This window comes from Leucoraja erinacea, unplaced genomic scaffold (assembly GCF_028641065.1).
Source record: "Leucoraja erinacea ecotype New England unplaced genomic scaffold, Leri_hhj_1 Leri_920S, whole genome shotgun sequence".
NCBI lineage: Eukaryota > Metazoa > Chordata > Chondrichthyes > Rajiformes > Rajidae > Leucoraja > Leucoraja erinaceus.
In genome coordinates, this window is record NW_026576862.1 from 4,567 (window position 1) to 27,811 (window position 23,245).

Here is a 23,245-nt window from a genome sequence, read left to right on the forward strand (position 1 = left end):
AGCCCTGCCTGGACTTATGGGAACGACGGCGCAGGTTTACAGCCAGCGCGGAAAATCAGCGCAAGCTCCACGGCTCCGGACTACAGTCCCGTCAGTCCAAGCAGGGCTGTAGGTTAACCTGCCGAGACAGGCAGAGTTAAGCTGGATTTAGCGCTGCTTCTCTGTGCTGGCCGTTAGCCTGGGCTGTGATTCCCGTAATTACGTACGTGTGTGTGTGTGTGTGTGTGTGTGTGTGCGCGTGTGTGTGTGTGCGCGTGTGTGTGTGTGTGGGCGCGCACGCGCGCGGCTGCCAATAAATTGTGTGTCTCTGGTCCCCCGAACGTTTTGATAGCGATTTCCGTGCGTGATTCTGTGTAGATAGTGGGACTGACGTATATGATGAAAGAATGGGTCAACTGGGCTTGTACTCACTGGAATTTAGAAGAATGAGAGGGGATCATATAGAAACATATAACATTCATGGACAAACAAGATGCAGGAAAATGTTTCCTGATTTTGGGTAAGTCCAGAACAAGGGGTCACAGTTTAAGAATAAGGGGTTTAGGAAAGAGGTGAGGAAAAAAAAATCACCCAGAGAGTTGTGAATTGTGGAATTCACTGCCAAAGAGGCAGTGGAGGCCAATTCACTGGATGTTTTGAAGAGGGAGTTAGATTTAGCTCTTAAGACCAAAGGAATCAAGGGATATGGGGAAAAAGCTGAAACAGGGTACTGATTTTAGATGATCAGCCATGATCATATTTAATGCCGATGCTGGCTCAAAAGGCCGAATGGCCTACTCCTGCATTGATTTTTCTATGTTTCTATGGTTAATAAATCCCTAATCTTAATTGTGTGTTCCATTTACTTAATTATAATATTTTTCCGGATTTTGTCTTACTTTGACGGGCTGCCATCAACGTTTGCTCTATAATCACCACTGAGTCAAGGTGCATTTTGAACTGCTGAATATTCAGCGCTATGTTTTCGTTCCTTGTGAGATGAATCTTGTTGCATTTTATGACTGTTGGCAGATCAATTTCCCTCCTTGCATTGTACCGTATCAAAGTCAGAGTGCAGACTTACCGGTGTGTGGATCTGAGATCAGGTTTAGGACTGAACCAGGCTTCCCATCAATGTTGAAACAAACAGCATCTCTGTGGTTGTTGGTTGAAATGACGAAATGGGGATCACTGTCAACTTCAAAGAGGAGTAAAGTTTTAGAACTTTGAATTTTTCATAAAACAATTTTTGTGACCGTGGCACTTCAACTAAATTATTCTTAGAATTTTGAAAGAAACCCAGTCATTTCCTGTCGCTATAATTTCTGAAGATGTCAATAAATCAGGGTTTAACAACACCATTATGATATTACATCATTTTATGAAATGCTTTAGAAAATTGGACCTTTAAACGGCTGGTGTAGTTATTGCAATTGAATCCTACGGCCATAAAGGACTTCATTAATCAACACAATACCGTCTTGTTGTGCTCTTTCCCCAACAACATTTCTAAAAGCAGTAAAAATATTGAATTTGATTATCATAGTTCACCGCACTTTATAATCTGTGCATCAATTATGGATAACATTCATTATATGACAGGTGACAATAGTTAGATACATTTTGCAGCAATAAAACATTGTGGTGAAGTTTGGATATCAGCATTGATACATGTTGTGTCTAATTGATGGTGTGACAATTATGACCACCTGCTCTCCTCAAGGTATTAAACCATGTGTGAGTGGGATTACCAAGGGTTTGATAGGGGAAAGAGTTCCTCATGATCTCTGGTGTCGTATCCAAGTAACTTTTCTTCACACATTGTTCAAGGGTCCGATTAACTGCAACTTTTTAAAACTGTGTTCAATTATTGCCTCAGCAGTCTGACATTGGTAGACATACTCGTACCAGCTAAGCTGCAATCATCCTTGCTTCATTTTCTCTTCCCACTGCAGCAGAGCTGTAGTTAATTGTTGTACCAAGGACTGAGACTGGGACCCTCTGGTCTGTTTAGCTTATTTGTTCAATGCTTTTGGAAAATATGATACAGTGCCGCTTGCCAAATAATAGGCTACATGAGGGGAATAGATAGGGATAATGCACCGAGTCAAAGGGTTACGTTGAGAGGGGAAAGATTTAATAGGAATAAGAAGGGTATTTTTCTAATACTCAGAGGGCGGTGGGTATATGGCTTGTGCTGTGAAAGGAGGTAGTTGAAGCAGGTAATACAACAGCATTTAAAAAGACAAGGCCAGATACAAGGATAGGTAAGGTTATAGAAACATAGAAAATAGGTGCAGGAGTAGGCCATTTGGCCCATCGATCAATATGATCATAGTTGATCATCCAGAATCAGTACCCTGTTATTGCTTTCTCCCCATATCCCTTGATTCCGTTAGCCTTAGAGCTATATCTAACTCTCTCTTGAATACATCCAGTGCATTGGCCTCTACTGCCTTCTATGGCAGAGAATTCCACAGATTCACAACTCTCTGGCTGAAAATGTTTTTCCTCATCTCAGTCGTAATTGGCCTACCACTTATTCCTAGACTGTGACCCCTGGCTCTGGACTCCCCCAAAATGGGGAACATTTTTCCTGCATCTAGCCTGTCCAATCCCTTAAGAATGTTATATGTTTCTATCAGATCCCCTCTCGTCCTAAATTCCAGTGAATATAAGACCAGTCGATTCATTCTTTCACCTCGTTGCTCCTATACTGAAATGCTCTCGCTATGGCCAACAATGCCATTAGCTTTCCTGCTTCAATGCCTGCTGTACCTGCATACTTACTGTCAGTGATTGAGGATTTATGAGGGGTCAGGGCCAAATGTGGATAAATGGGACTAGCTTAGAAGGTTCATCTTGGTCAGCGTGGATGAGTTCGGTTGAAGGGCCAGTTTCCATGCTACAATATGGGTTGAACCATATCTGTAACCCCATGACTCTCTAATGCTTGTTAAACAACAATTTAATAATACACGACCTTGCATTTAAAATAGCACATTGTTACTATTTTTAACTTCTGTAAATATATATTTTACAATATCACAGACCAGTCCTTTCCTCAACACTTTTAACATAATTTATGCCGTACAATTCTTTCCTAAAAAGATGGAAACTTCTGACCATATTTCATCTAATAGGCAAACTGAGGTCAAATAAATTCAGACTTTTAAAAAAGCTGTCAACGATTAGAAGATCACACAACAAAATCAAGAATGGGTTTAACCAGATGAAAACGAGTACTAAATCTAATTAAACAGCTTCTTCTTTCTTACTTGCCAAGAGTAGGGGAATCGAGAACCAAATGACATAGGTTTAAGGTGAGGAGGGAAAGATTTAATAGGAACCAGAAGTGTAACATTTTCACACAAAGGGTAATTGGTGTATGGAACGAGCTGTCGGAGGGGGTAGTTGAGGCAGGTACTATCGCAACTTTTAAGAAACATTTAGACAGGTGCATGGATAGGACATGATTAGAGGGACGTGTGCCAATTGCAGGCAAGGTGGGACTAGTGTAAATGGAACATATTGGCTGGTGAAGGCAAGTTGGGCCGAAGGGCCTGTTTACCAGGCTGTGAAACTCTGACTCTAGAAGAAATTCTAAGCATGGAAGGCATTTAACTCGGAGGAGAACAACAGAGAAGTGGGAGAGACAAAAGCAACTAAAAAAACAAGCTGACTGCCCTCTGGAAATGAAGACGGTTTTGTATCGTGGATAATAGAGAATGTTTTTATGGGTAAATCAAATTTATTATTTAGCATCCAACTTTTATCTGCTTCCAAAGCGATGATGTCACATATTCCAAAAAAGTCCTGAAGAAAACTAAAGAAATGAATTCTAGCTTGAAGAATCAGCACTGTTCAGATATGCCCAAGGACTTTGGCAATATCCTGATAAACTGATTAAAAATATAGATATATTTCAGCTCCACAGATTAGGAAGATGGGTCTAAACTGTGTATCTGCCACAACAGATTCACTCTTTAGGCAATCCTTCTTGATTATGTGGGGCATAGTGACTATTCAACTTCAAGACTGAGCGAGACTAGTCCTAGACAGGAGATAGACACAAAAAGCTGGAGTAACTCAGCGGGACAGGCAGTATCTCTGGATAGAAGGAATGGGTGACATTTCGGGTTGAGACCTTTCTTCAGACTAGTTAGGGAAACAAGAGATATAAACGATGATGTAGAGAGATAAAGAACATTAAATGAGAGATATGCAAAAAAGTGACAATGATAAAGGAAACAGGCCATTGTTAGCTGTTTGTGTGGTGAAAACGAGAAGCTGGTGCAACTTGGGTGGAGGAGTGATAGAGAGAGAGGGAATGCCGGGTTATTTGAAGTTAGGGAAATCAAAATTCATACCAAGCAAAATATGGGTCAGATATAAAAATTGAATGACTTTAAGGCTTTAAAACTAGGTCCTTGATGAAGGAATCGGTGCAAAATTCTCCAGAATATTTTCCCTGAGCATTGTATTTTGCCCACATGTCTGTATAAGAGGAAGAAGAGAGGAAATAGTTCAACATGATGCTCACATTATGAGCAGGCAGCAGTCTCGATGGATCAACTAATATTTTCCTGCCTGTGAGATTAAAATATGAATTGACACATTTGAAAGGTGTTTTAGTTCAGCCATGTGAAACAAGAAATAATCAAAATTGTGCCTTACCATATGTGTAGGATGAAGCTGTGGAGAAAAAAAGGCAATTAATACTTTAATCCAAAAACTAAAATAGTTTAAGCTTCACTGAACTTCTCTGCTGCATCTTCTAGATTACAATGATATAATAAACTGTGCCAGGCATGTCAATAGAAACGTAATTGCTTTTGAAAATAATTTATGCTGCCTCATAGTGGGAAAAACCTGCAGGCAAGCTGTGTTCAACAAAAAAAATAATGTGGACATTTTGCCCACATCTCCAGAAACATTAAACGAGTCGGTGTGTTTCAAAATATTCTTACCATATTGCAGGCCCTCTCCCCAGCACCAAGATACTACACATCAGAACGGATTGTCAAATCAAACCATTCCTTTGCTCCATAGATGCTGCTGCACCCGCTGAGTTTCTCCAGCTTTTTTGTGTACCTTCGATTTTTTAGCATCTGCAGTTCCTTCTTAAACCGTTCTTGGTTGTGTTTTTGCTGATCTTACTGAATTTGTACAGTTACAAGTTCAATCAGCTACATTGTTTAAGTCAGAAATGTACTTATTTATTATTTAAACAACACTCGTGCAAACACATAATGTATTCTATTTTCCATTCTTTGATCAACACTATGATGTTTAGTTTACAGTGATACAGTGCGGAAACAGGCCCTTCGGCCCACCGAGTCCGTGCCAACCAGTGATCCCCGTACACTAACATCATCCTGCACACACGAGGGACAATTTACAATTTCACCAAAGTCAATTAACCGACAAACCTGGACGTCTTTGGAGTGTGGGTGGAAACTGGAGCTTCCGGAGAAAACCCACATGGTCACGGGGAGAATTTACAAACTCACATCACCTGTGGTCAGGATTGAACCCGGGTCCCTTGAACTGTAAAGCAGCAACTCCGTGCCGCCCACATATGTATGGCATACGATAATTTCCATATCAACTTGTCCAACTAAATGTTCTAGTTCACTTTATTTAAATTACCAATTAAGCACGAAAGAAACTCCATGAAGTAAATGATTACTTTTCTGAAGTGTCATCATATACCTAGAAGTTCTGTATTGATTGATCAGAGTGCATCAGGAGTTCCCTGAAGGTGGCAGCACAAGTAGATAGGGTGGTTAAAAAAAGACAGACAACAAACTTGGCCTTCATCAGTAAAAAGTGTTGAGTATAAGGTTAGGTTAGGTAAGGGGGAGGTGCACCAAGACCTGGGTGTCCTTGTACACCTGTCACTGAAAGTTGGCGTGCAGGTACAGCAGGCAGTGAAGAAAGCTAATGGAATGTTGGCCTTCATAACAAGAGGATTTCAGTATAGGAGTAAAGAGGTTCTTCTGCAGTGGTATCGGGCTCTGGTGAGACCACATCTAGAGTATTGTGTACAGTTTTGGTCTCCTAATTTGAGGAAGGACATCCTTGTGATTGAGGCAGTGCAGCGTAGGTTCACGAGATTGATCTCTGGGATGGCGGGACTGTCATATGAGGAAAGATTGAAAAAATTAGGCTTGTATTCACTGGAGTTTAGAAGGATGCGGAGCAATCTTATAGAAACATATAAAATTATAAAAAGACTGGACAAGCTAGATGCAGGAAAAATGTTCCCAATGTTGGGCGAGTCCAGAACCAGAGGCCACAGTCTTAGAATAAAGGGGAGGTCATTTAAGACTGAGGTGAGAAAAAACTTTTTCACCCAGAGAGTTGTGATTTTATGGAATTTCCTGCCACAGAGGGCAGTGGAGACCAAGTCACTGGATGGATTTAAGAGACAGTTAGATAGTGCTCTAGGGGCTAGTGGAGTCAAGGGATATTGGGGAGAAGGCAGGCACGGGTTATTGATAGGGGACGATCAGCCATGATCACAATGAATGGCGGTGCTGGCTCGAAGGGCCGAATGGCCTCCTCCTGCACCTATTTTATGTGTTTCTATAAAGATCAGGAAATCATGTTGCAGGTATATAAAACTTTGCTTTGGCCACATTTGAAATATTGTGTGCAGTTTCAGGCACTGATTTCATGAAGAATGTGGGAGTTTTGGAGAGAGTGCAGCGGACGTTTATCAAGATGTGACTTAGGTTAGATGGTATTAGCTACAAGGAGAGGTTAGATAAACCATATAACCATATATCAATTACAGCACGGAAAAAGGCCATCTCGGCCCTTCTAGTCCGTGCCGAACACTTACTCTCACCTAATCCCATCTCCCTGCACTCAGACCATAACCCTCCATTCCTTTCCCATCCATATACCTATCCAAAATCTTCACGTAGTCACTCATGTGACTCCGAAGTAAAATAGTAAGATTAAACGAGAACTTACCAGTTTGAAGTTTGATCTTTATTATACGAGGAGTAACATTGAGGGATTACGTGCCCTCCACGCCCACCCTCTATCATAAAGGTCAACTGGTATTCTAGTTTCTCTTATCTTACTATGTTTAGTTCAATAACCGTTGTCTGTGATTTCACACCGCCGCTTTGAAGATTGACACGCATGCGCGCTGGCGGGGTCTTCACGTAATCCCTCAACGTTACTCCTCATAAAATAAAGATCAAACTTCAAACTGGTAAGTTCTCATTTAATCTTATTTGTTGACATCTTTCCTATAATTTGGCGACCAGAATTGTACACCATATTCCAGAATTGGCCTCACCAATGCCTTGTACAATTTTAATTCTATACTCACTGCTCTGATTTATAAAGGCCAGCACACCAAAAGCTTTCTTTACCACCCTATCTACATGTGATTCCACCTTCAGGGAACTGTGCACAGTTATTCCTAGATCCCTCTGTTCTATTGCATTCCTCATTCCTCGCTACCATTTACCATGTACATCCTAATTTTATTTGTTCTACCAAGATGTAGCACCTTTTTCAGCCCACTCTTCCAAATTGCCTAAATCTCTCTGTAGACTTTGAAAATCTACTTAATTATCCACAACACCACCTATCATAGTATCATCTGCATACTTATTAATTCAATTTACCACACCATCATCCAGATCATTGATGTATATGACAAACAACAATGGACCCAACACAGATCCCTGATGCGCCCCACTAGTCACCGGCCTCCAACCTGACAAACAACCATCCACCATTACTCTCTGGTATCTCACATTCAGCCACTGTAGAATCCATCTTGCTACTCCACTATTAATACCCAACAATTGAACCTTCTTAACCAACCTTCCATGAGGAACCTTGTCAAAGGCCTTACTGAAGTCTATAGACAACATCCACCGCTTTACCCTCATCAATTTCCCTAGTAACCTCTTCAAAAAACTCAAGAAGATTAGTCAAACATGACCTTCCAGGCACAAATCCATGTTGACTGTTCCTAATCAGACCCTGTTTATCCAGATGCTTATATATATTATCTCTAAGTATCCTTTCCATTAATTTGCCCACCACTGACGTCAAACTAACAGGTCTATAATTGCTAGGTTTACTCTTAGAACCCTTTTTAAACAATGGAACATGCGCAGTACGCCAATCCTCCGGCACTATTCCCGTTTCTAATGACATTTGAAATATTTCTGTCATAGCCCCAGCTATGTCTACACTAACTTCCCTCAATGTCCTTGGGAATGTCCTGTCAGGACCTGGAGACTTATCCACTTTTATATTTTTCAAAAGTGTCAGTACTTCCTCTTCTTTGATCCTCATAGTTTCCATAGCTACCCTACTTGTTTTCCTTACCTCACATAATACAATATCCTTCTCCTTGGTGAATACCGAAGAAAATAAATTGTTCAATATCTCCCCCATCTCTTTTGACTCTGCACATAGCTGTCCACTCTGACTCTCTTATGGACCAATTTTATCCCTCGTTATCATTTTACTATTAATATAGCTGTAGAAACCCTTTGGATTTACTTTCACCTTACTTGCCAAAGCAACCTCATATCTTCTTTTAGCTTTTCTAATTTCTTTCTTAAACTGGTATTGCTTTCTCCGGCGACTCATAGGGCAACCTGACAGACGTTTATACCATTCTGAGAGGCATAGAAAGTGTAGGTTGTCAGAGTCAGAATGTCAAGTACTAAAGGGCATAGCTTTAAGGTGAGAGAGGGAAAGTTTAAGGGAGATTTGGCAGACAAGTTATTTCTTACACAGGGACTTGTGTACACGCGTGTGAAAGTGGTAGCAGATATGATAGCAAAATCTAAGAGGCACTTATACAGCCAGGTGAACAGGAAGGGAATTAAGGAATATAGACCATGTGCAGGCAGATGAGCAGTTTAAATTCGCATCATGTTTAGTACAGTTATAGTTAGTACTAGACTAAGTGGGACCCATTGGGTCCCATGTTCACACGGGTGGGCTGGTCTATTCATTGAAATTCCTTTTCAAGCAGGGTGCAAGACCACCAAATTCAAGCGCAGTTTCTTACCACTTCAAGCAGGGTGCAAGGCCACCGAATTCAAGTGCAGTTTCCAACCGCTTCAAGCAGGGTGCAAGGCCACCGAATTCAAGTGCAGTTTCATACCACTTCAAGCTGGATCCAAGGCCACCAAATTCAAGTGCAGTTTCATACCACTTTCAGCAGGGTGCAAGGCCACCAAATTCAGTGCAGTTTCATACCATTTCAAGCTGGATCCAAGGCCACCAAATTCAAGTGCAGTTTCATTCCATTTCAAGCAGGGTGCAAGGTCACCAAATTCAAATGCAGCTTCATACCATTTCATGAAACAACCATAAAACCACACAAAACACCAAACTCACAGTTCAGTACATTCAGTGTGTTCAGTTGATTCACAGCTCAGACAGAGTCGTGACCTCTCCCTCCCCCATCATGCAGAGACTGAGCCACACCCACACTTCCGGGTTTTATAACCTCTCCCCTCCAACCGGAAAAGGTAAGGCTTTCATGGCGTGATTGACCGGAGAGAGATTCTCAACATTTTTTAAACATTAATAACACTTTTATTTTTCATTGATGGGAAGAATTCTCTGCACCTGCTCAGCGGAGGGGGACTGACTAAGATGGCCAAATATCACAGCCGTAAGTGGTAGCATTTTATCTAAAATCAATACACAGTGCAAACAGGAAGTAAGTGCATTTGCAGTAGTGCCTTTTAACTTCAAGCCAAAGCACCCAAGCCGCCATTTGCAGTAAGTAGTGCCTTTCAACTTCATGCCACATTTACAGTAAGGAGTGCCTTTCAACTTCAAGTCAAAGCACCCAAGGCACCATTTGCAGTAAATAGTGCCTTTCAACTTCATGTCACCATCTGCAGTAAGACGTGCCTTTCAACTTCAAGCCAAATCACCCGCCACCTTTTGCAGTAAGTAAGGCCTTTCAACTTCAAGCCAAAGCACCCAAGCCACCATTTGCAGTAAGTAGTGCCTTTCAACCTCAAGCCAAAGCACCCAAGCCACCATTTACAGTAAGTAGTGCCTTTCAACCTCAAGCCAAAGCACCCAAACAACCATTTGCAGGCAGGGCCTTTTACTTCAAATAAACCATATTTTCATTTTCAAACCACATTAAGGGGACTCACAGTTTTGTAGACATTTGTTCAATGTTATTCAGAGCTCAGAGAGACGTGACCCTTGGCTTCCTCCATCTTGCAGAGACTGAGTGAGGCACACCACTTCCTGGTTGTATAGTCCCTCCCCCTCCCTCCAGCAGGGGCAGCAGAGAGAATGGTGAATTTTAAAAAAAAACCATTAATATCTCTCTGATTTGTAATCGATGGGAAAAATCCTCCGCTCCTGTAAGGCAGAGGTGGGCTCTGAGCGAGATGGCCAAAAATGACGGCTGTAGGTGGCAGCGTTCTGTCGGAAATGGCAGTGGGCCAAAAGCGGTCAAGATCAGAGTTTTAGTAATATAGATAATGTTACTGTTCTATGTTCTGTGAATGAAGAAATTTGTGCTTCTTTACGATTCCGCCTTTTATTGTTTCTCAGGCATTCCTTCTTCTCCAGGAAGAGTACCTTTTCGCTTAACCTGCCGATAAGACAACAAAACCTGATCTTTTACACCTCGGTAAGCAAGGCAGCAATGCCATGGGTTTCTTTCTCGTATCTGAATTGACAAAGCAGCTCTTGCAGTGGTTTCACAGATCACTTTAAGAAACACTTACATGGGACAGAAGCGGGAGGATCGTAATATCTCGGTCGCTCGGGTCTCGCTGAAAAATAAAAGAAATGGAGAGGATCATGGCGTGTATTTGTAATTAGTTCCAGCTGCCAAAATAGCAACAGTTTTTAAGAATCAAATAGTTTTCTAAAAAGTTGAAATTCTTTGTTAGCTTTAGTAGATCGGACCAAAAAGATAGCTCAGGCAAGTTGTTTTAAAGCATTACATCAATGGGGGGCAACAATAATATTAATCATCACTAACAATAGATATGTGGCTCTTTGAAACAATCAAACATCAGATTGAAAAATATAATTTCATCAAAGTGAAAGGATCAGTTTATTGAAGCAGTTTTTTATTTGGCAACTTTAATTCCATGATATTCAATTCATCTAGGTCTCTCTGACTTTCTCTCTCCGTCTTACTCTCTATCTCTCTCCCACTGCCCCCACCCCCCTCCCTTCCAGTTTCTCCAGAGATATTACTCATGAACTATGCTGATACGCTATCCTGGCGTGTAACTCCTTACCAGTGTCATTCTTTCCTATTCAGAAGCAATATTGGATACAGTTTGACAAAGATGGAAATCCCTAATGATAATAAAATATTGTTAAATTGCCTTGTGCAAAGACTATCATCAATATATTTAGAAATAACACAGACAGAACAATTGCTGCTGGCAGAGGATTGTGCATGCCTGTTTAGCTTGAGTACATGTGTTTGCGTGCTGTGTCAGTGCTGTACTGAGAGAGATGGTGCTTTGTTAAAGGTGCCAGGTTTAGACAAGCTGAGGCCATGTTTGGATACAGAGCCCATTCTGGGGAAAGAAATGGGTGCCAAAAAGCACACCATATTTTAGAAATGGAGGTCATTTTAGTTAAATAATAACAGGTAGAATCAACAAGAGAAGATGTGGTGAAGGAGGAAAGATTTAATAGGTGTCTGAGGGGTAACGTTTCGCACAAAAGGGTGTATGGGCTGCCAGAGGAGGTAGTTGAGGCAGGCACTATTGCAACGTTTAAGAAACATTTAGACAGGTGAAGAGATAGGATATTTAGAGGGATATGGGCCAAACGCAGGCTGATGGGACACATTGGTCGGTGTGGGCAAGTTTGGCCAAAGAGCATGTTTCTAGGTCTCTATGACTGAATGACATTTTAATAAAATTAATACATTTTGTTGTAGTCACAGATATTGTGGACTGCTTTGGTTTGTTTAAGAAGTTATTTAGTGGTAAAATTCAATTTTTTTATTATTTTAAGAGGTCATAAATCTAGCTTCAGAAGAATTACTTCCATTTTTAGATCACAAATGTGTTTAATTTTTATTTAATTGATAAAGCAAATGTTCATTGTAATCAAAAATCTTGCTTTTAAAGTTAAACGTAGGCATACTACGCAGACAGTTAAGATAAAAACCAATTGCAAAATCAGGGCCTAATGAAGGGTGATTTATACAAAGATTACCATCACCAGATGGCTTGTCAGCCACAAAGATTGTATCCTTGGTATCCTCAGGTTTCGTAACAACCATTGACGTCAGTGATGTAACAAAGTTGTATTTCAGCGAAAGTGACAGGATTTCATCTGTGAGGTTTTTCTTGTCATCTGCTCTTGCAGAAACCCTGAACACAATGATTGATAGAAATTAGAATATAGAAACAAGGAACTGCAGATGCTGGTTTACATAAAAAGACACAAGGTGGTAGAGTAACTCAGCGGGTCAGGCAGCATCCCTAGCGGACATCGGGTCAGGACCCTTCTTCAGACTGAATGCTAATTGCAATCAAAAATCCATATTCTCTAGGATGCTGCCTGACCCCTGAGCTACAGCATTTTGTGTCTTTGAATAATAGAAATTAACTTGGTGACATATTGTCACCACATGAAATTAATAATTGTGTGTCCAAATAAATAACTAATCATGCAATTATGTAAACTATTCATGTGTTGTTCGCCTTCAGGGAATCAATATTATGTGAAAATAATTAGGTGACATTGGAAAATAATGATAACAGCTTATGAAGATAAAACAACCAAAATATTGACTTTTAATTACTATTGTGCATTGGGTAGTCAATTGTTTTTGGATTGTGTTTTGATATTGCATTATCTCAGATTACTTTACCGCTGGTCTAAGAGTTGCTGTATGGTCAAATAAGCCCACAGTCGCTCAGTAAAGTCACCAAAAATGTATTGTTGCTGTTGAATAATATTCTCAGCCTCTGGTATATTCACGTCAGCTGATAAAGTCAGATTTTTTTTGGCCTGTTGAAGAATTAGGAGAAGCAAAATCTTGTAAAGATCAGGGAATGAATTACACTTTGTTCTTTATTCAAAATTTACAACAAACCACTTCATAAAATATGCAGCTATTTTATAATTACTTACTCAGTAAAAGCACAAAAAATAAGCAAAATAATTTTCATTGCAATAAATAACAACTGATAGAATATAGTTGTAGAGGTGCAAACGTCGTGAATAAATGGATTTTTTATTCAGACATTGTAGGTTGGAAATACATGGGCGTTTAGCACTCTAACTTAGTAGTCGTAGTGGTTGAGAGGCTGTTGCCTCGTGAGATCAGTTTAGCTCCTGCTGAGGTGGCAGGACACTCTCATGAAGTGAGAGGAAGCGGAAGAGCAAGGGATCGAGAGGGGGAAGGTCAAGATTTATATACCAGGGCACATCCATATCCCGTGGCTCCTTCCCAGAGTTGCCGAGGATTCGCAGAGCAGGAGTGGCCTAACCACTAGGTGCAGCTCCATTGTATAATGCCAACGTGGGTGTTTTGTTCATATCTTATCTATATTACTAAAAGTCTGTTCTTGACCGGTTTTGGCGATCTGTGCTGCGATTTCCGAGGGAACGCCGCCACTTAAGGCCGTTATTTTTGGCCACCTCGCTCAGAGCCCCCCTATGCCACATGTGTGCCGAGGGTTTTTCCAGTCGATGAAAAATGACAGAGATATTAAAAAAGCACTGCCTGCAAATGGTTGTTTGGGAGGTTTGGATTGAAATAAAAAGGCACTCTCTCCCCCCCCCCCCCCTCTCTTCTCCCCCCCCTCTCCTCCTCCCCCCCCCTCCCCTCCTCCTCTCCCCCCCCTCTCCTCTCCCCCCCTTTCCTCTCCTCCCTCCTCTCCTCTCCACTCCCCCCTCTCTCTCTGTCCCCTCTTTTTTCTCCCCCTCCTCCCCACACTTACCCCCTTCCCTCCACCCCCCTCCCCCCCCCTCCCCTCATCCCCCCCCTCTCAGCCCCCCCCCTCACCTCTCTCCCCCCCTCCTCTCTCCCCCCCTCTCCTCTCCTCTTCCCTCCCCCTCCCCCCCCCCCCCTCTCCTCCACCCCTCTCCTCTCACCCCCTCTCCTCTTTGATATGAAAATATGGTTAAAGTAAAAAAAGCACTGCCTGCAAATGGTTGTTTGTTTAGGTTGAAATAAAAAGGCTCTCTCTCTCCTCTCTCTCTCCCTCCCTCTTCCCCCCCCCCTCTCCTCCCCCCCCTTCCTCTCCTCCCCCCCCCCTCTCCACCTCCACTCCCTCTCCTCTCCCCCCCTCCACTCCCTCTCCTCCCCCCCTCTCCTCCCCCCCCCTCCACCCCTCCTCTTCCCCCCCTCTTTTTTCTCCCCCTCCTCCCCTCCATCCCCCTCCCCCACCGTCCCTCCCCATAACCCCCCCTGCACACACCCCTACCCCCTTCCCTCCTCCCTCCCTGCTCCCCATCTCTCTCCCCCTCCCCTCACCTCTCCCCCCCTCTCCTCTCCCCCCCTCTCACCCCCTCCCCTCACCCTTCCCCGTCTCTCTCCCTCACTCTCATCCTCTCTCCCCCCTCACCCACCCTCCCTCTTCTCCTCCTCTCCACCCCCCTCTCCCTCTTGCCCCTCTATCTGTGTCTCTGTCTCTGTCTCTGCCCCTTCTCTCTCTGCCCTAACTCTCTACCACTCGCCCCCCTCTCTAGATGTGACTGCAAGTTGGGGGCTATGCGTCAGTAGATAGGGTGGTTAGGGGGTAAAAGGAGCAAATTAATAATATTAATATAATATCAGGGGGGGTAATTAGTGTGAGTGCTGGGGGGGGGATAATTAGTGTGTGTGACGATGCATGCCACCTCTCCCCCCCACAACCGCACGTTGGGGGAACAGACCCAACGGGTCTGCAATTGGTCTAGTATTCTACAGTTATGAGGCTTGTAACACATAGAAACATAGAAAATAGGTGGAGTAGGCCATTCGGCCCTTCGAGCCTGCACCGCCATTCAATATGATCATGGCTGATCATCCAACTCAGTATCCTGTACCTGCCTTCTCTCCATACCCCCTGATCCCTTTAGCCACAAGGGCCACATCTAACTCCCTCTTAAATATAGCCAATGAGCTGGCCTCAACTACCTTCTGAGGCACTTATTCTTTAATCAAAACTAACAGCAGTTCAACCGTTGAGGAGCAATGTACTAGTTTCACTCATCCTGCTGAGATTCACTGTTTGTATCACTCGTTATCACCTTCCCCACAGCCAACAATGGACCTTTGTGGGCTCCATCTTTCATGATCATCGTTGCTGGCTCTGATCTGTCTTTTTGCATATCTTTCATTCATTGTATCTTTTCATATCTTTTGGTTCCCTCTCCCCCAACTCTTAGTCTAAAGAAGGGTCCCAACCCAAAACGTCACCTGATCCTTTTCTCCACACATGCTGCCAGACCCGCTGAGTTACTCCAGCTTTTTGTGTCTAACAATTCAACTGTTCTTGACCATTTTGGTTGGGATCTCAATGAGTTCAAATTGGTTGTATGCTTACTTACAAAATACCTGTAACCATTACAAAAATGATTGAAGCAATTTTTAAGTATCCTGCAAACATTTTTTTGACATTATGTTCCAGTCAGGTGTAAGTTACCTGAACAACAAAGGAATAATGTTCGGTCACATCTACAGTGCCCTCCATAATGTTTGGGCCAAAGACACATCATGTATTTATTTGCCTCTGTACTCCACAATTTGAGATTTGTAATAGAAAAAAAAAAAATCATGTGTGGTTAAAGTGCACATTGTCAGATTTTATTAAAGGATATTTTCATACATTTTGGTATTACCATGTAGAAATCACAGCTATTTTATACATAGTCCCCCCATTTCAGGGCACCATCATTTTTGGGACACATGGCATCACAGGTGTTTGTAATTGTTCAGGTATCTTTAAATGCCTCCTATTGCAGGTATAAGAGAGCTCTCAACACCCAGCCTTTCCTCCAGTCTTTCTATCACCTTTGGAAACTTTTACTGCTGTTCATCAACATGAGGACCAAAGTTCTACCAATAAAGTCAAATAAGCCATCATGAGACTGAGAAACAAGAATAAAACTGTTAAAGACATCAGCCAAACCTTAGACTTATCAGAATCAACTGTTTGGAACATCATTAAGAAGAAAGGGAGCACTGGTGTGCTTACTAATCACAAAGGGACTGGCAGAGCAAGGAAGACCTCCACAGCTGATGACAGAAGAATTCTCTCTATAATAAAGAAAAATCCCCAAATACCTGTCCGACAAATCTGAAACACATCAGGAGTCAGCTGTGGATTTGTCAATGACCACTGTCTGCAGAAGACTTCATGAACAGAAATACAGAGGCAATGCTGCAAGATATATTGGTTAGCCGCAAAAATAGGATGGCCAGGTTACAGTTTGCCAAGAAGTACTTAAAAGAGGAGCCACAGTTCTGGGAAAAAGTCTTGTGGACAGATGAGACAAAGATTAATGTATCAGAGTGATGGCAAGTGCAAAGTATGGAGGAGAGAAGGAACTGCCCAAGCATACCACCACATCTGTGAAACACGGTGGTGGGGGTGTTAAGGCTTAGGCATGTATGGCTGCTGAAGGTACTGGCTCACTTATCGTCATTGATGATACAACTGCTGATGGTAGTAGTATAATGAATTCAGAAGTGTATAGACGCATCCTATCTGCTCTAGTTCAAACAAATGCCTCAAAACACATTGGCCAGTGGTTCATTCCATAGCAAGACAATGATCTCAAACATTCTGCTGAAGCAACAAACGAGTTTTTCAAAGCTAAAAAACGGTAAATTCTTGAGTGGCCAAGTCAACCACCCGAATTGAACCCAATTGAGCATGCCTTTTATATGCTGGGGAGAAAACTGAAGGGGACCAGCCCCCAAAACAAGCATAAGAGTGAATGAATAGGTTTATTGGCCAAGTATTCACATACAAGGAATATGCCTTGGTGCTCCTCTCGCAAGTGACATGACATACAGTGACAGTTAAGAATGATACATAAAACATTAATAATAAAACATTATTGATTAAACATTTGAATTAAATAAAATACCAGAGCAAAAGGAGGCTACAGATTTTTGGTTATTGAGTAGAGCTACTACTCGTGGCAAAATGCTGTTTTTATGTCTGGCTGTGGCAGCTTTGACAGTCCGGAGTCGCCTTCCAGAGGGAAATGATTCAAAGAGTTTGTGGTCAGGGTGAGAGGGGTCAGAGATGATCTTGCCCGCTCGCTTCCTGGCCCTTGCCGTATACAGTTCCTCAATGGAGGGAAGGTTGCAGCCAATAACCTTCTCAGCTGATCGGACGATTCGCTGCAGCCTCCAGGTGTCGTGCTTGGCGGCTGAGCCAAACCAGACCATGATGGAGAAGGTGAGGACATACTCTACGGTGGCCGTATAGAATTGGACCATCATTGCCTGTGGCAGATTGTGCTTCCTCAGCTGCCGCAGGAAGTACATCCTCTGTTGGGTCTTTCTGACTGTGGAGTCGATGGTAGCCCCCCACTTAAGGTCCTTGGAGATGATGGTTCCCAGGAACTTAAAAGACTACACATATGTGACTGTGGTGTTGTTGATGGTGAGTGGGGTGAGGGGAGGAGGAACTACCCTAAAGTCTTCAATCAATTCCACTGTCTTAAGAACATTGAGCTCCAGGTTGTTGTGATGGCACCAGGACGCAAGCCGTAACAGATTCCTCCCCATCCTGGATCAGTCCTATCAGGCTTGTGTCGTCCGCAAACTTGAGAAGCTGGACAGAGGAGTCTGTGGAGGTGCAGTCATTGGTGTAGAGAGAGTAGAGGAGAGGGGAGAGTACGCAGCCTTACGATGCTCCTATGCTGAGGGTTTGCGGGTCCGAGATATGCTTTCCCAGCCTCACATGCTTCTTCCTGTCTCTCAGGAAGCTGGTGATCCCCCGACAGAGGGGCTCAGGCACAGTCAACTCAGAAAGTTTGGAGTGCAGTAGCTCTGGCACAATGGTGTTGAATGCAGAGCTAAAATCAAAAAAACAAAATCCTCGCATAGGTCCCCTGGCAGTCTAGGTGCTGTAGGATGAACTGCAGGCCCAGGTTGACTGCGTCATCCACAGATCTATTGGCCCGATATGCAAACTGCAGAGGGTGATATTTTTCAGCTTGGCCATCACAAGCCTTTCAAGGGTCTTCATGACTACAGAGGTCAGTGCGACAGACCTGTAGTCATTAAGACCAGTAATCCTTGCCTTGTTGGGACCAGGGACAATAGTGGAGACTGTGAAGCAGGCAGGGACATTACAGATTTGCAGGAACTGGTTGAACATGTCTGTGTAGACTGGTGCTAGTTGTTCGGCGCAGAGCTTGAGGATAGAGGGGGAAACATTGACCAGTCCAGGAGATTTCTGGCTTTTCAGAGTGAAGAAGGGTTTCGGCCCGAAACGTTGCCTATTTCCTTCACTCCATAGATGCTGCTGCAGCCGCTGAGTTTCTCCAGCACTTCTGTCTACCTTTGATTTTCCAGTATCTGCAGTCCAGACCACAGGCTTAATAGATTTTATTTTCTGCCTGTAGGTCGGAATAAGGTGAACTAGACAATGGTCAGACAGACCCAGACCCGCCCGGGGAACAGAGTGATATGCATTCTTGATTGATGTGTAACAGTGATCGAGTGTTCTCTCCTCTCCATGGGGCAGGGGAACGCCGTTTGCCAGGAAATATCGAAGTCTGGCTCCACGAGCGTTGGTCCGTCTCCAGGTCACGTTCCCGCCTCATGTAACATGAAGTCTGTAGCGCGCTGTCCAGGGTCGACTTGGAAGGTCACGGCTGAGGTTATCTTTGTTAAAGTACAAAACAGCAAGGACCACTACACCCCATCGTTGGCTACAGCAAACTGCAAAATGACCATGAATAGACTTCAAGTCATTGCACGCAATGGAAAGTCTAGTGCTGTGGGGAAATGGGCTCTGTTGCGCATAGTATGTATAAAAATGGCCTTCATTAAAATCTGACAATGTGCACTTTAACCACAGGTGTGGCAATTATAAATCTCCGAAGGTACTCGTTTCCCCAGAGGGCTAGTATGGACATTGTGGGCCGAATGGATTCTTGGGCTGGCATCCAATTGTTGCAACAATTTTAAAAGCCAAGCCAAGGCAAACAATTGGGCTGCAGCCACCCGACAACCAAGATTCATTTTGTGAACACAAACTTTTTAAAAAGACGAGGCAAGCAATTGGGCAGCAGCCAGTTTACAGCCGCATCGAGGGGACTCACCGTGGAGTAGACGTGCGTTCAGTGTTATTCGCAGCTCAGAGAGCTGTGACCCTTCTTGCTTCCTAGGCTGGCAGAGACAGAGTGAGGGACTGCACTTCCAGGTTTTATAGTCCCTCTCCCCTGCCGCCAGCGGGAGCAGCAGAGAGAATGGCAATTTAAAAAAAAACATTAATATCTCTGATTTTTCATCGATGGGAAAAATCCTCCGGTCCCGGAAGGCGGAGGGGGCTGCGAGTGAGGTGGCCAAAAATGACGGCCATAGGTGGCGGCGTTCTCTAGGAAATCGCAGCACAGTCGCCAAAAGCGGTCAAGATGAGAGTTTTAGTAATATAGATTACAAAGACATCACCTCTCCCTCTTCACTTTGAAGACATCACATCTCCCCCTTACATCTCATCTCCCCCTCAGACCCACTTTAACCTCATATTCTAGCAAAGGGCCCGTCTCGTTGACCTGCTGCGATTGGGAGACTGACTCCTACCTCTCGCTGCAACTCGGCGCATCGTGTCTTCTGGGGACTAAGTCTGGCTTCTGGGAGACTGGTTCCTCTCTCCAGGTTTCTCATCCCTGGGAGACTGGCTCTAGGTTTCTCTCATCTGGGCGTCTGGCTGCAGATGGTCCATCCAAGGCTATATAGGGGTCTTTCCACAGCTACACAGGGGTTCACAGGTATACAGGCATCTATCCACGGCTATAGGGCTCTATCATGGGCCACTGGTCTCTTTCCTGGACTAGACGTCTCTATCCTGACCTTACTTTCCCTTCAAACAAAACAAAGAGAGAGAAGAAAAAACAAACTGCGGCAATCACCTGTACAGACAAAACACTGATTACCCCAAGATAAGAAAACACAAATCTCCTGTACAGTTAAACTGACTTCTCCAGGATAAGAAAACACGGTTCTGAATTAATATTACGCCCATTCCCCACATTAAAACAGTACAGTGTATATCAAAAGAAAAGAACAAAACAAAATCAGGAGTGCGGCTGCCATTACACCCACTGGGAGAAGCCTATTTCATACAGGTAGCATTTCAACTGCATTTCAACAGCATTGTTACAATAGAAAATAGCTTTAGAAAAATCATTGTTTACAAATATTTGAACTTTCACAGAAAGAACATGCATTTCCTTCATCAGTGCTTTTAATGTGAAGGATTTCACCGGTCCAGCTTTTATTGTGAAGGATTCCACCGCTCCAGCTTGTTGGCCTGTGGACTCTGGTGCATCCTCGACCTCTCGAGCTGTCCCCACTGGTACTTCTGCTGCTGGCCTCCCTGGACCTCCGCTGTGGCCTTTGGCTCAGCTGTTGCTGTTGCCTCCGCTGGCCCGCTGCCCAGCCGACTCCCGCTGCCCCACTCGTCGGGACTGTGTCCCGCTGCTCTGCTCATCACTGTCTCTCTGGCTCACCTGGTTCCTGCCAGGCACCGCTGCTCTGCTGTTGACACTGAGCCCCACCGTCGGGGCTGGGTGAGCGCTGTGCCCCGTTTCTCTTGCGGGGCCTGGTCCGCATCTGTCTCTCGCTGTCGGATCTTCTCATCCGGACTTTTTCACTCTGCCGGTCCACTTCTCCCGCAACCGGCTTTCTCTCACGACCGGGCTAACTGTTCTCCCGGCCGGGCTGACTACGTTTCGTCGGTGGCGGCTACTGGGCCTTTCCGTGTGCTACATGGCCCTGGAACTCACCCGAAGTCGGTGGCAGCTGCACAGCCCTGGAAAACGTTTTAGGTAAGTGTCCAGCTGGTTAGGCCTCTAGCTTCCAGCTGCGATCTTTGTGACACTTGTTTTCATTGCGCCCTTTCTTCCTGTTTCGACCTTTCTTTTTCGTTTTCTCTTCTCTTGCATGGAGGCTTGGGGCTTGATTCCCTCTATAGTATTTTTATTCTCTTTTACTTTGACACCATATAAAGGTTTGCGACCAGGTAAGGCCCTGTTGTGGCTAGCACAAAGAAAACATGTCTGCCACCGAGTAAGATCTGTTTAATCTGCAATGACTGCTATTTATCTTGAAGGTCACTTGACCTCAGTCACGAGGCTCAGGTACATTTGCCAGCTTCTGCTTATGGCCTCAAGGGGCACTGGCATTTACATTATACTAGACCAAGTGCAGACCCGTTGGGTCTGTTCCCCCAACGTGCGGTTGTGGGGGGGGGGGGGGGGGGGGGGGGGAGGCGGCATGCAGCATCACACACCCTAACTACCCCCCCCCCCCGCACTCACGCTAATTACCCCCCTTGATATTATATTAATATTATTAATTTGCTCCTTTTACCCCATAGCCACCCTATCTACAGACGCATAGCCCCCATGTAGACGTCACAAATAGGGGGGGGGGGGGTAGAGAGTGAGGGCAGAGAGAGAAAGGGTAGAGACAGAGACACAGAGGGAGGGGCAAGAGGGATAGGAGGGTGGAGAGGAGGGGAAAGGTGGGGGATGAGGGGAGGAGAGAGAGAGAGAGAGGGTGTGGGGGAGAGAGAGGGGGGAGAGGGGGGGAGAGGGGGAGAGAGGGGGAGGAGAGGGGGAGGGAGAGAGGGGGGGGGAGAGAGAGGGGGGGGAGAGAGGGGGGGGGGGGAGAGAGGGGGGGGGGAGAGGGGGAGAGGGAGGGGGGGAGGGGAGGGGGGGAGGGGGGGGGAGAGGGGGGGGGGGGGGGGGAGGGGGGGGGGGGGGGGGGAGAGGGGGGGGGAGGGGGGGGAAGGGGGAGGGAAAGGGAGGGGGGGGGGAGAGGGGGGAGGGGGGAGGGGGAGAGGGGGTGGAGGAGAGGGGGGGGTGAGAGGAGAGGGATGGGAGAGAGAGAGGGGAAGGGGGGGGGGGGGAAAGGGGGGGGAGCCCAAAAAAAACATTTTAGAACCAAAAAAGACAAATTCTGCAAGCATTGTAGAACCAAAAGAGACACTTCTTGTAAACATTTTAGAACCAATAGACACTTTTTGCAAACATTTTAGAACCAATAGACACACTCTGCAAGCATTTTAGAACCACTAAGGACATTTACATTTGAGTAGACATGTGTTCAGTGTTATTCACAGCTCAGAGAAACGTGACCCTCTGCCTTCCTCCATCTTGAAGAGACTGTGAGGCACACCACTTCCTGGTTTTACAGTTCCTCCCCCCTGCCGCCAGCAGGGGCAGCAGAGAGAATGGGGAATTTTGTAAAAACATTAATATCTCTGTCATTTCTCATCGACAGGAAGAATCCTCGGCACACATACGGCGGAGGGGGGTTCTGAGCAAGGTGGCCAAAAATGACGGCCGTAGGTGGCGGCGTTCTCTTGGAAATCGCAGCACAGATGGCCAAAACCGGTCAAGAACAGACTTTTAGTAATATAGATATTACACTATATATATATATATATATATATATATATATATATATATATATATATCACATTACAAAGACATCACAGAGAGGTTAGGCGGGCTGCGACTTTATTGCAGGAGTGTAGGAGACTGGGTAATGATCTTGTAGAAATGTATAAAATCACGAGGGTTACAGTTAGAGCAAATGTACACAATCTTTTTTCCACAGAGTTGGGGAATCAAGAAACAGCGGCCATAGGTTTAAGGTGAGAGGGAAAAGGTTTATTAAAAATCCGAGGGGCAACTTTGATATAACAAAGGTTATATCAAATACCAAGTTATATCAAAGGTTATATCAATTTACTAGAATGTTGCCTGGGTTTCAACAACTAAGTTACAGAGAAAGGTTGAATAAGTTAGGTCTTTATTCTCTGGAGTGCAGAAGGTTAAGGGGGGACTTGATAGAAGTCTTTAAAATGATGAGAGGGATAGACAGAGTTGATGTGGATCAGCTTTTCCCTTTGAGAATAGGGAAGATTCAAACAAGAGGACATGACTTCAGAATTAAGGGACAGAAGTTTAGGGGTAATATGAGGGGGAACTTCTTTACTCAGAGAGTGGTAGCGGTGTGGAATGAGCTTCCAGTGGAAGTGGTGGAGGCAGGTTCGTTGGTATCATTTAA

General features: G+C 44.3%; 1 protein-coding gene across 1 annotated transcript in view; it reads right to left on the bottom strand.

Annotated features, from left to right (window-relative positions):
• Positions 1-1,031: 1,031 nt before the first annotated feature.
• The window catches only part of LOC129695038 (inter-alpha-trypsin inhibitor heavy chain H3-like), a 39,409-nt gene continuing 17,195 nt past the window's right edge, over positions 1,032-23,245 (bottom strand). The window contains exons 11-15 of the mRNA XM_055631798.1: positions 12,860-12,999; positions 12,199-12,356; positions 10,737-10,784; positions 4,657-4,674; positions 1,032-1,177 (exon numbers count right to left, since the gene is read on the bottom strand). Coding sequence (XP_055487773.1) covers positions 1,047-1,177; positions 4,657-4,674; positions 10,737-10,784; positions 12,199-12,356; positions 12,860-12,999 — 495 coding nt within the window. The 3' untranslated portion in view covers positions 1,032-1,046. The remainder of the gene's footprint in view (positions 1,178-4,656; positions 4,675-10,736; positions 10,785-12,198; positions 12,357-12,859; positions 13,000-23,245) is intronic.